Source organism: Budorcas taxicolor, chromosome 4, assembly GCF_023091745.1.
Source record: "Budorcas taxicolor isolate Tak-1 chromosome 4, Takin1.1, whole genome shotgun sequence".
Lineage (NCBI taxonomy): Eukaryota > Metazoa > Chordata > Mammalia > Artiodactyla > Bovidae > Budorcas > Budorcas taxicolor.
In genome coordinates this window covers 71,128,849-71,146,542 of record NC_068913.1, presented here as the reverse complement: position 1 = coordinate 71,146,542, position 17,694 = coordinate 71,128,849, and the positions used below count along the sequence as shown (strand labels likewise).

At 35.9% G+C, this 17,694-nt stretch overlaps 1 protein-coding gene across 1 annotated transcript in view; it reads right to left on the bottom strand.

The window, feature by feature from the left end:
* Positions 1–17,694, bottom strand: part of SKAP2 (src kinase associated phosphoprotein 2) — a 165,150-nt gene that overhangs the window by 43,217 nt on the left and 104,239 nt on the right. The window contains exons 7-9 of the mRNA XM_052638991.1: positions 10,865–10,989; positions 9,929–9,992; positions 9,438–9,572 (exon numbers count right to left, since the gene is read on the bottom strand). Coding sequence (XP_052494951.1) covers positions 9,438–9,572; positions 9,929–9,992; positions 10,865–10,989 — 324 coding nt within the window. The remainder of the gene's footprint in view (positions 1–9,437; positions 9,573–9,928; positions 9,993–10,864; positions 10,990–17,694) is intronic.

Genomic DNA, 17,694 nt, shown 5'->3' with positions numbered 1-17,694 from the left:
TAGATGGATAGACAGGTAATGTTGATAGATCTTTCTATATATGTTTAGCTTTTTTGTTTTTTTTATAGTTAAATATTCATATACCCATTTCTCTGATTAAATCACCACATATTTGAGGATGGGGTGTTCACCATCTCACTATCCACTCTGCATCTGGTAGATAACGAAATATACTAGACTAGGAGGCAGGAGACTTGGGATCCAGTTCCAGCAAGAGCTCCACAATACCAGTCTGCAAATGCATTTTCTTATTCATCTATGAGAAAAGTTTTCTGCCTCATCTCAACTCCTATAATAGGGGATAAATGGGTTAATAGATAAATAGGTATAAGGAGTTGTCATTTCTTGGTAAGAATTCTAGTGAAGTTCTAAAAAAGGAGGAAAAAATCTATAGAGGACTGTTGTATTTGAAACAAAATCAAGGTCAAATTTCACTTCAGCTTAATAAACTCAAGGCTGGATTTTTTCCCCCTGCTTTGTTAAAGGCCTTGCATTGCCCAACTGCAGAACCTGTGAGGCCAGATATGAAGAGTGCTTATATTTACCACTGACATTTTGTTGAACCTGTCCATACTTATTAACCATTGCTTTAAACTAAGCAGCTGAGGACTCTTAGGAAGTTGATTTTCCCAGCTGACCTATCTGCAAAAGTAGTGAAGCCTGATGCTCTCCTGCAACAGACTGTCTCTACAGATGTGTGTCCATGGAGAAATACACTTATGTGTGTATAGTTCCCTAGGCAATGGAAATATAAATAAATGAGTCTGAAAATTTGGTTGTTAAATATTCTAAAACATCAAGAATTTCTAGTAATTCTATTTGGTTCTTTAAAAAAGAAATCTGATCTTTTTAAATAGGGTCTTCTCTTGTTAAAATTTCTATTCCTTCCTTTATTTCTTTAATAGTAATAGTTTTAAGTGATTCATTTTATATTCTTTGTTTTCATTCTCTCATCTCCAGTTCACTAGGGATTAATCCTCTCATTTGTCTTATTCCTCATCGTATCCCTCCAAATATATTTTAAAGCACCATGCCACAAGTTTTTATCTGTACTGTTTTCATTATCGTTCTGAACTATATATTTTGTAATTTCCTCTGTGATTCTCTCTTTTAACTCAAGAGCTATTCAGAAATTTATTTTTTTACCTCCAAACACAGAAGCTTGGGTATTTTAAACTACCTTTTTAGTATCTAATTAAATTTCATTGTAGTTAAAGAACACAGTCTATATGATACAGATTCATTGAAATTTCTTGAGATTTCAACTATGAACTTATATACTATGGTCAATTTCTGTGAATATTCTATATGCACTGAAAAGAACATACATCTTTGTAGATAGATAAGTCAATCAAAGTATTTTTTTATTCAAATCTTCCATATAGTTACTAACTTTTTGCCTCCTTGGTCTACCAGTTTCTAAGAGTGGTAAGTTAAAATCTCCCACAGTCATTTAGGATTTGTCAAGTATTTTTTTTATTTATAGATTTCAAAGTTATGTAGTTAGAGATGCATTTAAACTTTATCTTCTTTTACTATTATTATACACTGACATTTGCAGTCCTAACATTGCTTCACTTTCACTTTTCACTTTCATGCATTGGAGAAGGAAATGGCAACCCGCTCTAGTATTCTTGCCTGGAGAATCCCAGGGACGGGGGAGCCTGGTGGGCTGCCATCTATGGGATCGCACAGGGTCAGACACGACTGAAGCGACTTAGCAGCAGCAGCAGCAGCAACACTGCTTTATGGCTTACATTCTATATTATCTGATGTTAACACTACTGTAGTAGCTTTCTTTGACTAGGATTATCTGGTATATTCACTTTCATTTCCTTACTCTGAAAATTTTACATGGTTTGTTTCAGGAATATCTTCTCTAAAAATGCTGCTTTATTTTTTTTTAATTTGATATGATAATTTCTTTTAATAGATTAGTTTACTCAACCTACACTTTTATTACAATTATTCTTGTATTTGGGTTTTTTATATTTTATAAAATATATAATTTTTTTAAATTTTTATATTTTCTCTTTGCTCCTTTTTTTTTCCTGCCTTCTTCTGAATTAAAATGTTTTTCTGGGATCACCTTTTATTTCCCTTCTGTTGCTTTGGGAACCCTAAGATTGTATTCCTAGGCTTCCCTGGTAGCTCAGCTGGTAAAGAATCCACCTGCAATCCAGGAGACCTCAGTCCAATTCCTGTGTCAGGAAGATCCCCTGGAGAAAGGATAGGCTCACTCCAGTATTCCTAGGCTTCCCTGGTGGCTCAGATGGTAAAGAATCTGCCTGCAATGTGGGAGACTCGGGTTCGACCCCTGGATCAGGAAGATCCCTGGAGAAGGGAATGGCAACCCACTCCAGTATACTTGCCTAGAGAATTCCATCGACAGAGGAGCCTGGTGGCCTACAGTCCATGGGGTCTCAAAGAGTCAGACATGACTGAGCGACTAACATACTCGCACACTTTCACTACCTCACATCTCTACCTTGCCCCAGATAATTGCAAGCTAAATTTAGTTTTAACTTATTTTAAATTAAAATACACATTCATTTAAAAATAAGAGTTAATTAACATTGCTGATACATTTTACCTATTGCTATGTTCACTGTTGTTTCCTGGACTCTCCACCTTACCTCTGTTCACTTTTATTTTGGCTGAAGTTCATAGCAAGGAGCAGAGCCAGGATTCAAATCAATGTGTGTCCTCCAAAGTCCTTGCTCAACCACAACAATTTACTTTTCACAGATACAGAGAAAGATATTCTGTGTGAATGGGGCAAGGAGTGGAGCCAGCAGATAAGAGATAGATGGAGAGGAAGAGGGGAAGTGAAGGATGCCTTAAGAGAAGGTGTCACAATAGTTTTGACACTGCTGGAAAGCAGGATTCATATATCAGAAAAGCAAAGAAAACTAGCTCATGAGACTTGAATAATATATATACGTATATATACACAGGGTTTCCCTGGTGACTCAAATGGTAAACAACCTGCCTGCAATGCAGGAGACCCAGGTTCAATCCCTGAGTTGGATAGATCGCCTGGAGAAGGGAATGGCAACCCACTCCAGTATTCTTGCCTGGAGAAATTCATATAAATATGTATGTATATGATATAAATAAACATGGGGAATTAGGGTATAGTCATATGTCAAGGGGCTTGGGCTAGAATGGGAAGGTGTAGCTGCACCCATTTAAGGCCTGTGTAAGAATGCATAGGGATTTCGAGGACCTAGGTACAGTACCTGCCACAAAACAGGTGCTCAAGGATATTTATGGAAAGAAAGAAATAAAGCAAAAAGGAAAAAATGTAAACCCAAAAGGGAAGGCAGGAAAATAAAAGAATGAGAAAAGGAAGAAAGTAATGAGGAAGCAAGAAGGAAATGAAAGGAAAGCAATTAAAAGAAAAGGCAGCAGAAAATGAATAAAAAGAAGGGTCTCTTTTTTTTAAATGTAAGCATTGTATATTTATAAATGGGCTAAAAAATAAAAGACAAAAGATTTGTATCAAGCTGTTAACAATGTGTACTTAGGGCAGAAGGTGAATGATTTCTACTTATTAACTTTATGCCCATCAGAAATATTTAAGGTTTTTCCAGTGAGCATATACTGTCTGTAAGCAAAGATTTAAAAATTCAGGGAAATTTGCAGAGAATAATAAAGAACCACCTGACGCAGCGTGGTGTGACTCACCCTCAGGTGAGTGCATCTCCCTGGTTCCCTCAGCACGGCTGCCTCAGTAACTCCCTGATGGCCTCCAGGAGCAGAGAACATACATTCTTCCTGCCATCTCAAGCCCATTAATCTCCTCAAAGTCCAGGCCCCAAAAGGGAGAGAAATCCCATTATTGGACTTCCTCTCCTCTTAAAGCCACCTGTCAAATTCCAGGTGGCCTTGGAATTGCTTAGCCCTGCCTTCTCCCAAGTGGCCTGACTCCGTTCAAAAAGATGCAATCCTTTGCCCACAGGTCTTTCACTTCAGCCTCAAATGATAATAACCCTATTAGAACAGGATAAGCCAAGTGTCTATACAAGAAAGATACATATTTACAATATCAAAAAAGACTCTCCTGTCACAGACGGCAGTTCATGATAATAGAGAAAAATGCTTCCTTTTTTTTTTTTTTAATCTTTCATGGTGTTCTCATTTTTCTAAGACTGAGAATCTTGAAGACAATTCAGTCCCTTGATGAAAACTGTTAACAGACAAGTCCAGCTGATCCTTTATAACCTAGAACCATTCTATGTAATCCTAGTTTTACTTTTATAAGAAAACCTGTGTTTTGTCCATAAAAATAAACTCATGTGAAGCATGGGTGATGGGTTTTTACAACTCATGAGACATAGATAAAAAGGTGATAAACCAAAAGCCATCTATTATACCCTTGTAACAGAGTTTTTCAACCTCGGCAGTATTGACATTTTGGGTCAGATAATTCTTTGTTGTGGAGGATGGCTGTCCTGTGCTTTGTAGGATGTTAAGAAGCATCCCTGGCACCTACCCACTAGATGCCTGTAACACACACACACACACACACACACACACACACACACACCCTAGTTGTGGCAACCAAAAACGCCTCCAAGAATTCAATCATTAAATGCACCCATGGGGTCAAAGTCTCCCCTGGTTGAGAACCACAGATGAAGTGCCAAGTTGCAAAAATAGATTAATTTATTTCTCTACAATTAGAAATATATGTTTTGCATGCACACAGGTATTTGGGGTTTTAATATGTTTTAAAGCATCTCTTGTAATGAAAAGAATTTGTTTGCAATGCCAACGGCAAAGTAGGGAAAAGCAACATGACAGACAAAATTATATCCCAGCTTCATGCTGTATTATGAAATAGGCAACATGAAGAATCCTAAAGTCACATTTATATTCAGCAAAGATAAAAATACAATTAGATGTGTGCAGTGGCCTTAATTTACGGATATTTTCCTTATATTCTATAACTTCAGATAAGCCTCTCAGCAGAGTTCAGAGCTTAAACAACTACAAAATTTGACTTTAGTTATCTATCATATCATGTAACAGGACATCATATCACCATACTTTGTAATTCAGTACCATAGTTTAAGGAAAAAGAATGCCAACAGGCTGTCTGGACTAATGATATTAAAATGCTGAATATATGTGATTCTATGAAAGTCAACTGGCATCTTTCCATTGCATTCCAAAGGAATAAGAAAAAATTGTTTGGTGAAATCAGGAATGATGTTAATACCAGAGACTCTAAGGTCCTCTATAACCTTATTAACTTGGTAATATGAGTAATAATTACTCAGTAAGAAAAGAAAGCTAAAATGTATTTGGGGGGGATAGGTTGTAATTAACTGCCTCTCATTTCATTTGCTGGCGATTCCTTCAAATTTAAATACTCAAACACTTCTTTTTTATGTATATACATTAGCTTCATGGGGAAAAATTTATAGCTGTATTTCACTTTATATTCCATTTTAGATGCAGATAGTTGGGACTGAATAAATTTAAAATGTAATTGAATGACTAAAGAATAAAAACACCCTTTTCTGGCTTGGATAGTTCAATCTATCATTACAATATTAAAAAAATGAATGAAGTTTTTTCTTAAATAGGTTAATGGGATTAGAAATTTATCTTCCTATTTTATGCTACCCTCTCTCCTCCAGTTCACTTGCCAGAAGAATTTCAAATGCAATTCCCCTGAAATCTACAGATTTTATAGGCTAACAAGCAGTTATCATTCCTGTTACTAGCTGATTCTATTGAGTCTACATCTTTAAAAGTCTTTTTGTTGTTCTGTTTCTGCAGAATGTCTTGATGGTTACAGAAAAAAAAAATCTGATGACATGGTTACTAGAAGAGAAGAGCAAGCTGGGTTGATTTCTGCACGAGCTTCCCAAGTATTGTTTTCCCCTTTCGAGATTCAAATTAAAACAAAAGCATTCTCCTATATTTCTAATGAAAAAATGAACAATAACTTCTGGAATTTGTGCTAAGCCAAATGAACTCATTACTGTCTTATGAAACAGTTTAATACACTTTGATCAAATAATAACTTTGCAAATACAAAGATGCTATTGTAGTATCATCACATAGTTAACATGACTGGCCTATGCTAATAGGTACTAAGACATAAACGATGTCAAAGCATTAGGATATTTAAAGGAAAGCCAAATGTCTTTAATATTCCCCAGAAATGGCATTGTCTCAACTCTTGTCTACATATGTATAAATACCCTAAATGCAAAAAAAACTTACAAATTTATTGTTATTCTTTTGTGAAGTTAGTTAAAATTTAATGAACAAGAAATTAAACAAAAGCTGCTGTAATAAAGTTAGAATATTCTAACTAAAAAACAATTACAATGAAACTATTTACATTCCCATAAAATTATAAACATTTTTCAAGGGATATTTTGCAATACAATTTTTAAACATGTTTTCTTATGATTCTTGAGACTTAAACACTGCAGGTTTATTTCATATTTTAAAAAGACACTTGAGCAAGAGTTTTACTTTCTCAAAGGACTCTATGCTTTAAAGTAACATGTTGAGTGCTTAGATTTTTCTCCAAACACATTTTATGCTTCATCTTTCAACTAAGAGGATTAATTTTCAACTATATGTAATTGACAGAAAATCATGTTGAAATGGTGAAAAGAAAGTGAAAGTCACTCAGTTGTGTCCAACTCTTTGTGACCCCATGGGCTATACAGTCCATGGAATTCTCCAGGGCAGAATGCTGGAGTGGGTAGCCTTTCCCTTCTCCAGGGGATCTTCCCAAACCAGAGACTGAACCCAGGTCTCCTGCATTGCAGGCGGATTCTTTACCAGCTGAACCACAAGGGAAGCCCAAGAAATCTGGAGTGGGTAGCCTATCCCTTCTCCACCAGATCTTCCTGACCCAGTAATGGAACCAGGGTCTCTTTCATTGCAGGTGGATTCTTTATCAACTGAGCTATCAGGGAAGCCCACTGAAATGGTAGTATTAATTAATTCTGGGAATTTACCAGTCACATTTCAGATATATACAGCTGTTAGTACAGAGCTGGAAAAATACTAAGAGTTTGTAAGTATGCTCACTGCTTTTCCACTGTTTTAACCTCCTCTCAAAATTATATTCATAATTTACAGAAGTGAAAGCAATTAGCTTAACTCTTCTCCTGAAAGAGACAGCATTTTTGAAAGAAAAAAAAAGTTACCTCCCTAGCTTTAGATATTTAATCCAACGAAAACTCTAAGAGCCAACTTTAGGATTTTTACTAAAAAAAAAAATTCCCTCTGTAATGGCTGGCTCAAGCTTGACAAACTTGAACTGTGTGGACACTGAAGCGGCTCCCAGTTACACTAGGGAAGAAAGAAGAACTAGACATTCCACAGCTGCCTACCCCAGCTTCTTCCCAGGGGTACAGCTGCAGTCTCTATCAAACTCAATCACTTTGTACAGCCACTGGGATCCCAGGCAGGGGCGTTGAATCCTAGAGCAGCTTACATTTCTTCCAGTACCACAGCCAAGAAGTAAGACTACTTCAAAAATAACCTGTTACTTCCAATGATTATGTGGCTCCAGGCCAAAAAAAAAAAATGTGATGAAGACCATCTGCAGTGATGGAAAATAAAAGATGTCTCATATTTTTAAGATTTCAAGCTACTTACAGGTGATCTTCCTTGTTTTTTTTTTTTTTCTTGGTTTTTTAGCATGAAAATGCTATAAATATGTGTCCTTTATTCCTGACCAATTTTTTATTTGAGGTGTGGGGAGAGGACATCAACTTGAAGAAACCCAGAACTTAACTGACAGTCATTGTGGCATTTGTAATGAGACCCACTCACTGCAGAGTTTTAAAGAATGAAGTATATATGACAATGGTATCATGTTTAAAGGTACAACAGTCTTCCATTTTACATCAGTACACATTCTCATTCGCTCTTCTGAACCTTTTAAAGTTCTGAACCTTTTAAAGACTAATATGACAGTATTAGTGATATGGTATGACTAAAAAAGAGTAGTCAGAGAATAAATATTCTTTCCTGCTTGAGGATAGCTGATGCCACGGCAGATGCCATTTCCTTGGAATACATCAGAAAGGAAGGAGCTATAAACAGGTAGTTCTATTAAAATAATAGAAATCTACAAATTACCACTGCTCACAAAATCACGCTTTTATACTAAGCATCCTCTTCTAACATAGTAAAAGACAATACACAGATGTGTATTTTGGTAATTTTTGTCGTGTCTTGGATTTATAATCCCATTTCCATCATTAATTCTTACTTGGTCAGAAAACCATTATTGTAACTCCATGTAAGCATTTGCAGAATTTACCAGATACAGTAATGAAAACAATAATGATCATGTTACAGTATATTATGGGCAAGCTATGACTCAAGCACTGTGCTGAGAGCTTTTAGGTACATGACCTAGTTAACCATCATTCCCCCTCATGAAATTATCGTTATTTTATAGATGAAGAAACTGACTTTCAAGGTCACTGAGTTAGTAAATGGTATAGGCAGAACTTAAACTTTTTGACTCTGAAGTCTATGTGCTAGTTATTGAAAATCACATTTGTATATTAATTTTGAACATTTTAGGTATTTTTAAAGTTTATCCTGTTGTTAAATTGTTTGAGTTAAAGAAAAATAGCTTCTCTATATGCTATGTCAGTTAAATATCACTTATATTGCTTATAATGTCTTTTTCTTCTCCAATGGCTGATTTTTTTAATAACCAGAAAAAGGCTCATTTCAACCTAGAGAATTAGTAATGCAATAATTCCCTAAGTGTTTTCATATTCTAAGTATCTAAAGTTCCATATGCCTATCTTTCTGTTTGAGGCTATCAGACCGGCAAGTCAAATTAAGACAATTAAACCTATATTACATAACAGATACTGAGGCATATAAACACTAAATCATGCCTGAAAATGTAGAATGATAAAATATCAAGTAAGAAAACTTCAAGCCTCAAAAGGCCTTTGTTTACAGTTCAACAATATTCCTCCAAGACAATGCAACACACTACAGCAAGGAGGAATACATGAGGCAGAAGTTGTTGACATATGGGGTATGCATAGAACTTCTGGTTAATGGAAGTTCCAAGATGTATAAATAAAAAATGATGTGTGAGTTGCTGGAAAAAACTGTAAGGCAAGTCAATTTTTTAATTAAAAAATTATGTAGCATAAACAATGCTAATGAGCCAAAAGTCCCATGAGATTAGGACTGTATCTGCTTCATTTTAACATTCCATTCACTTTTCATAAATGTACATCCACTCACTTGAAACACTTCAAGCAGAACCTTTTGTAATATAGAGTTTTGAAGATTTTCTTTGTCCTCATTTTTAATACTAATAGTTCACCATTTTCTTCTCAAGTTGTCAACTTGATGATATATGGCATTTTTTTTAAAGCCCTAAAATGCTTAAATGAATCACCATAAATAAATACCTGGAAGTTCTTCATAAATTTCATCATCAATTGGCAGACTCCTCGTTGGTGAACTGCTTGGGAGAGGATGATCGACATCATCGTACAGCTCTCCTCTTTCCTCATCATCCTCAGGAATAACATCAGACCCCATATCTACAAAACATGTTTCAGGAAGTAAAACTTTACAGAATGCAAAAGTGATTTTCCAAACCTTATTACCTAAATTAATGCAGCCCTACAGAGTCACAATATTGATATATGTTAGTTACATCCTTAACTTGAACATTTTAGAAACTGATTTATGTATAAACACGTGAATTTAAAAGTTACTAAATGGTACTTGCAGAAAAGATGCTTTTATTAATCTGAAGTCAATGGTATGTATTACCAGTCATGTTCTGCCAGTCATTTCTCACAGACGTCAATGAGCTTCTGTATATGAAAGTCCACCTTTTTCAGTTATTCAATACTCAAAGACTGTGATACCTTGTTCAATGGGTTGCTCTTACCTTGTAACACAAAGTTCAGCTGCTGCACCCATTCTTCGGCATCTTTGGGAGAAGCTGCAGTGAACTAAGGAAAAACAAACAATAGCAATAAAAAAATCACCACCGTAATGAAAAGTATGTTGCCTCCTTTTTGTTTCTATAAGACCATTAGTAATTCTTTTCATGTCTAGTACTACTTTTCTTGCAAGGATGCTTCTTATAATGTACAGTTAATTTTGACAAATTTACGTAATTGAAGCAGAGGATGATGGATTTGAAACTCTGATCAGCAGCTGGCAGCTGTGCAGGAAAAAAAGCTGCTTCTCTTCATCAATGTCAAAGACAGAACTGATGAACAAAATTTGCCCTTGACAATTAGAAGACACCCATGAATTTCTTTAGACTGCTGGGTACAGCTTTCTTAAAAATGTTCTTGTCAGATTCCAACACATTAACTGACAACTTAATTAACTGGCTTTCAACTACAATCTCAGATATTTAAAACTTATTAAACATACATTCCATATTGATGCTAGCTGATAGCTCTTGACTTGCAGAGCTGATATGTCTTTACCTTCATTTTCTCCCACAACTCTAAGCAATACAATATGCATTAACACTCTGATATTTTTCTTTTGACAATTTCACTCTTTCTGCCATGTAATTCTTTTAAAAAATCACTCAGTTCCATTAAAATAGGTATAAAATGCAACATGTGAAGTAATTGATGAATTACATATTCTCCTGTTTTCTTTCAAGAAGATATCACTTGAACTAATCTGAATTTTTTTAAAAAATTTATTTCCTCTTATATGAATCTTTAATGTTTAAAACCCTGTGTTTTATTATTATTATTAACCTGTCAGGAAGAGTTGTTTTAACAAAATGTTAATGTCTTCAAAAATGAAAACAGGAAGTCTTATCAACTTAATTTCAAGGCAACATAAAAACTCCAACCTGATAGATACGTTTATCAGGAGCAGAGATTTCAAAACAGCAATCTTTCTTTCCATCCTTCCTAAGAGTGTTATTCATCCTGACATTGTAGCCGTCTATTGCAAATTCACCTTTCTGCTGTTTGTCTGTTTAAGATGAAACAAAAGTTAGAATTTCATTTACTACAGTGAATATAAATGTCTAGTTGATTAATTTTTATATAGACTTCTTGATAAATTCTTGGAAAGAATATTTTTGGTCACACTGCTTTCATAGTATAATGCTTAAGTAACATTTCTAGCTATCGCTTTTAATTCTAGAGGCATTTGGAATGGTTGAGTTTAAAAAGGACTTCTTAGGGAACCAGAAGAAGATGTCTATAGATGGTGGTCTTATTCAGAAGGAAGCAAGCAAATATGACAATTTCATGTAGGGAAAATCCAAGATTGGAACTCAGAACTTACTAGACAAGCCCACTACAAATCCATGGCTCTTTCAGGTTTAGTACACCAGTGGGAAAACTTGTCTAGTTGAAAACCTGCTGGGCTTTTATTTACTATTAACTCTTTTCATCACCACCCTCCAATTCCCCCCACCTCCAAAAGCTTCTAAAACACAACTTTTCTGTTTTAGAAAAACCCCCTAAATTGGAACAAATCAAATTCTAATTTTAAAAAGCAAAGCAAAACAAAACTACTAATTATAAAAAAGATGTGAGGGAAACAAATATTTGAATGGAGAGGAGTGATAAAGCAAGCACAGAAGCATTTCTTACCAAAACAAAAGTAGGTTTCATAACCAGTCAGTGAACAGTTAAACTAGTAAAACACATTTGAATCCCATATGGTGAAAAGTCAAAACAAAAGATGACTTCAGTTTTAGCCAGACATTACTATAAAGACAAATAAAGTAGGAATACAACAAAGGATTTAATGCTGAAACTGAAATTAATCACCTTTCCCACTTTATCCAGTTATATGATTTTGAGAGAAAAGAGGCACTGCTATAGGATTACTTTCTAGGGTAACGTACAATATTAAAATTCTGAATAAGAACAACTGAACTTTCACTGAGCTCAGGGGAAATAGAGAAATACTCTCATATCATACAGTACAGGGCTCTCTCAGCTTATGGCACCAGTAAAATATTATCTCCTTTTCTTACGTATACTAATGTAATGCCTGAAGTAAGAAGCATTTTCAAAAGGTCACTGAGATCATATCTTGTTCAAAACATCAAAGGAAAAAAAGTAGTAACTCCTGACTTAAATCTGCACATTCTAATCATATTCATCACAAGTTACATCTCTTTAGATAATTGAAAAGCAATTCAAATTAAAAAATTTGAAGTTTACTTTGTAGAAAAAGTCTACATTAAACTCTGTGAGGTGAAAACTATAAAAATCAGAGTAAGAATTTCCCAAAGCATGTTTTATTGGATATTAACAGGTTTCTATGACCCAGTAAGTTTGGGAAATGCTGAATTAAACAAAGTTATACAGGTTTTGTTAGTCCAGGCCTTCTTGAGGCCCTTAATATACTTATATACTGATCAAATTTCTATGAGAAAAATTTAGTATGCAGCATTTCCCGAAATTATTTATCAATGGAACCCTTTTTGCACAGAGTATTTTATGGAACCAATACTCCCAGAACAAAATTTGCAAAATGCCTAACTAGAAAAATATTGGGGAAAGGGTATTAAAATAATAATTATTGGTTAAGTACTGTTGGTTCTGAAATTCTCAAAGAAAAATTAATCATTTATTCATTCATTCAACAAATGTATACTTAGCACTTAAAACAAGTAAGGGAGCATTACAAGCATGGTGAGACAAAAGCCAGCAACACTGTACCAGACCTTTCCCACCTTCCCACTGAAACACACACACCCAACACTTTCCCAGATACAAATATAAGTGCTCGAGGAATATTAGTCAATGATCCACCACAATGAAAAAGGATTTACTTTTCGCTATAAAAAATAGAAGTTGTTGGAAGCAAAATATCAAAGACTTACAAGACAGTTCTGAGAGATTTCCTTAGACTTCCCAGGGAGCAGCGGGTGTGGGGAACATAGGATTTTCAAGGACCAGTTGGAGGAAAGAGGCTCCAGGACCGCACAAAGTCTCAATCACTCTACTCACCTAGTCCAACTGATCGAAAGTCCAGGCTTCCTACCTCCAAGCTGGGGCTAAAATTCTTAGCAATATAACATGAGTGGGGGTGGAAGAGCACATGGAGTGGGAGTTTATGTCTGGAGATGCAAAATCAGCACTACAAAGACTGAGTTGGGAAGAGCTGTGATGAGCAGGATACCTTCTTGTGCTAGATTATTTTTAGACAACCCCCACCCAAAAATATGCTATGCACCATGTATCAGATGTTCTGTTAGAGTCTAAGAGGAGGACATGAGCAGCCTCTAGTCAGATGAGCCAGAGAAAAGTCACTAACCCAACTGAGAGGTAAGCATACCGGATTATAGAGACTAGAATATCTATTATATATATCCTTGGCCAAGGATAAGTTAAAGAGGAAAAACCAACAAATGAAGACAGGTGTTATAAAAATGTTATGTAATACAGAACCATAACACAGCACTGAAGATATAGAAAGCAAGCACAAATGAGAAACAGTAATAAACTTTAGACAATTGGTTTGCATCTTCTCTAAAGTTAAAAAAAATTCTGAATAAAATGAAATAATGTAATGTAAGATAAAAAGAAGAATGACTGAGACATGGAAATTGGAATGGAGCTGGTAAAATAAGGGGAAAATGCTGTATAAGAGAATAAAAATTGCAGCAGCCAAATTCATAATGTATTAAGGTGAGAAAATTTGAAAATTGTGAACACTGATGAAAAATAAGATCAGGTATATGTTTTAAAAACTTCCTCAGTAGGCGGGGGGGAAGAATAAGGGGAAAGATGAACAAAGGGAATATGATGAACAGGGAAGACTGACAAAAATACAACATAAGAATAATGGGTGTTCCAGAAGAAGGGTAGCATATAAAACAGTGCCAATAATCAAAGATATAACAGAAGAAAATTACACTCCATCAAAGACTTAAGTCTATAGAACAAAAAGTGTTGCTTAAACAAGTAAAAATAATAAGAAACTAATACCTAGACCTAGTCAGCTGATATCGAGTGTTTGAGGATAAATAACGACCCCATAGATAGCAGCCCACCAGGCTGCCCCGTCCCTGGGATTCTCCAGGCAAGAACACTGGAGTGGGTTGTCATTTCCTTCTCCAATGCATGAAAGTGAAAGTGAGGTTGCTCAGTCGTGTCCGACTCTTCACAACCCCATGGACTGCAGCCTACCAGGCTCCTCCGTCTATGGGATTTTCCAGGCAAGAGTACTGGAGTGGGTTCCCATTGCCTTCTCCAATCATATAAATATCCAAGTTGGGGGTAGGAGCATGATAACAGAAAATGAAGAAAGATTCTTAACTCTTTCTCAGCTTTTTCAAATCTTTAACAATAAAGTAGCCATATTTCTAATTGGTCAACATGAGTTAGGAAGTTCAAGACAAAAAATGGGCAGACATGGCTATGCCAAGACTCCACTCTTCTCCATTCACATTAGCATCTCTTCAAGACAGAGAAAAAAGAGAAAACCTTAGCATCATATGGCACCACAGCAATTTACATATAGGCTAGTTCCACAGTACCTTCTGGGACAGTTTCAAAGACACTTGTTGACTTAAAAGTAGTTACATGCCAATCAAATAGGAAGCAAGGGCGTAGAAGTTCATTTATACATAACCGTAATAGACTAATCAGATATTTTACCTAAGTAAACCTCCCAACTAGCAGAAATTTTAGTTTAGCACTTATAAGTGCCAAAACTTTATAAACTGTTGGATTTTGTAATGGAAATCATCTTGAAATATATGACAATTCTGTTAAACATAATTTAACATTTTCTTGATGATCTAGTAATACTAATTTGAGTATTAGTTTTTATAGTATGTTACAACATGTTCATGCCCTCAGGGTTTTTGAGGTGTCTGTCCTGCTATTAAACTTCTCTCAGCTTCTGTTTCACACTTTAACCTCACCTGTATTACGCTGTTCGAATTTAATGTCTACAGAACTAAAGACTGCCAGGAGAAACTAGTTAACGAAATCTGTTAAATTGGCAACTTAATTTTACACAATTCTAAAACAGTAGGTTCAAGGTAAAAAAGCAGTTGGCTCTGATCTCTTATAAAACAAAATGCATGATGTTAATGGTAGCTATTTCCTCCTACTTCTTCACTGACTTTTAGGTTTACAGCTGTGTTCTGGGGTGGGAGGTGGGGGTGTGGTTAAGGGCCAAAAAGACGTATCATAAGAAATTTAATACAGCATATCCCCTATATATCTTGAAATAATTCTAAGACAGAGAAGGTGTATATTATATCCCCAGCACTGATGGAGGGGGGGGAAGAAACCTTAAAATAACCAACTTGTTCTCAGTCACACAACCAAAGCAGTAAAAGCCAGGACTGTAACATAAGTCTGACTCCTTGCTTTTACAACCATTTCACACTGTCTCCTAGAAAGTGTTTCTCAAAATATATTTCAAGAATCATCTATTGTAAAATCATCTCGGATGCCTGTTAAAAATGTAGAAATGGCTACCACTCTATCTCCTGTACAGGATTCCCTGGGGGTATGTCCAGGAAAGCAAGTTTTTAGCAAATAACCCAGGTTAATTTTTTTATACGTTAGTGTTCAAAACCACTGTTTGAGGAGATATAATTTATGAAGTCTCAGTTGATAAGTGTTACAGCTTGCATCTCCTCCTGCAACATGGGCCCAACTTTCTCAGCTTGCTTTGCCCATCTCTTAAACAGCCATGATGGTTATGCTCTAAATTCTGCTCTTTTCCTGCTTTACAGTACTCAGTGGGCAACCTCACCCAATTCCAGGGATTAAATTCCTATCAATATGCTTGTGACTCATAATTCTCTATTTTCAGTCCAGCTTCAGAACTGAATATCCAAATCTTCACCTTCTCACTATCCATGTTTCATCTCCTGAATGTCTTATAGGTACAATGTATATACCATGCCCACAACAGAGATCATCCTATCCTCATTTACGCTTTACTTGTGATCTTTCCTGTTGTGTTCTCCTACTACTCCATAAGCAGTACCTCCATTAAGTGAAGCCTCCAAACCAGAAAATTGAGCATTGTTCTTAATTTCTCCCTTTTCTTCATCAAGTATTGCCATGTTATCTCCCTCTACTCCACTGTCGCTGCTGCTGCTGCTAAGTCACTTCAGTCGTGTCCGACTCTGTGTGACCCCATAGACGGCAGCCCACCAGGCTCACCCGTCCCTGCGATTCTCCAGGCAAGAACACTGGAGTGGGTTGCCATTTCCTTCTCTAATGCATGAAAGTGAAAAGTGAACGTGAAGTCGCTCAGTCATGTCTGACTCTTAGCAACCCCATGCCACCTCCCAAATCTAGCCAATCCTATTTTTCTAGCAAATATGCTTGTTTTTTTCTTTTTTGCTGGCTCTGCAGAATATATGCTTAAAATACCATCCACTCTCCTACCATTTAAAATACAGTATAAATACAGCAACTAAATAATTCTAAATCATTTAGCACCCCTATGAGTTATGACCATTTGTCATTTGAGGATCTCTAGCATCTAAGTATCTTTCCTATTTTTAGTCCTGAGATCTTTAGGGAGGAGAGCCCACTTCCCACCACAGAAGCTGGAGGGAGGTTAGATTTTCCCTCTTTCAGATCAGTCAAGCAGATACGCCAGCCTGGGTCCTAAATCTGAACTGAATAATAAAAGAATCAGGGAGGAGCTCAGAATCCATTTCCATTAGCAGCGCCTTCATCGATTGGCAGCAGGGTACAACAGCAACATCACAAGTCCTGGCTTGGCTGGGCCAGCAGTGTGTCCCAGTCAGATTGTCCCTGGAGGTACGGATTCGGCTGAAGTTCCAGCCACCTCACGTCATTTAGTCCCTGCCTGCTTTTCTGTGCCCAGTTGTTTAGCCTTCTCATCAACTCTGAGAGCTTATATTCTCCCAATAACTTCTTTTTGTGTGTAAACAGAGTTGGTTTCTGTTGTTCATACCAAGAATGCTAATTTGGTAAAAATGGTTAGCAAACAGAAAGATATGACATGTGTTCAGAAATTTTTGATAATATCTGCTTGTTACATTTAACAAGGCCTTTCCCTCTTAGTGATTAACTCATGCTAGTTTCATAAGTATTAATGCTCCCTAGTAAGAAAGAGGGAACTACACCCCTTAATACTGTGGAATTACGCCCACTAAACTTTATCCAACTGATCAGTAAGTTGTTCTATGCCTTCAGTTAAAGACACACATTTTCTCTGTTTACGGAGCTCACATAAATGAGTTATACCATGAGGAAATATCAAATAATACAATTTAAAGTGAAAAATACTATATGACATATATATTTATTACTTAAGGGCCCCAAATGGCTCTGAAAAATAAACACAGGTAATATGTATAGGTTCAAAGGGAAGCACTTTAGTTAGAAATATAAGTTTGACTCATATGGCCTGGTGGCAGGAAATTTTAGATATTTCTAAAGCCCTTTATTTTTCTGTAAAATAAAAGTACATTATAAGCATAAAAATCAAGCGGTTTCTGTATGCAGCCATACACCTTCAACCATAGCAATAAACCTGATTAAAAAAACAGTGCAGTATGAGGTAGCTATTAATTGAGAGTAAATAAATTACAGGCATCCTTGTAGACTGGAATTTAAATGTTTCTACTTTTGGAGGGCTATTCCTACTTTCCCTCTACAGCTTCCCTGGTGGTTCAGGGGTAAAGAATTTGCCTGCCAAGGAGGACAC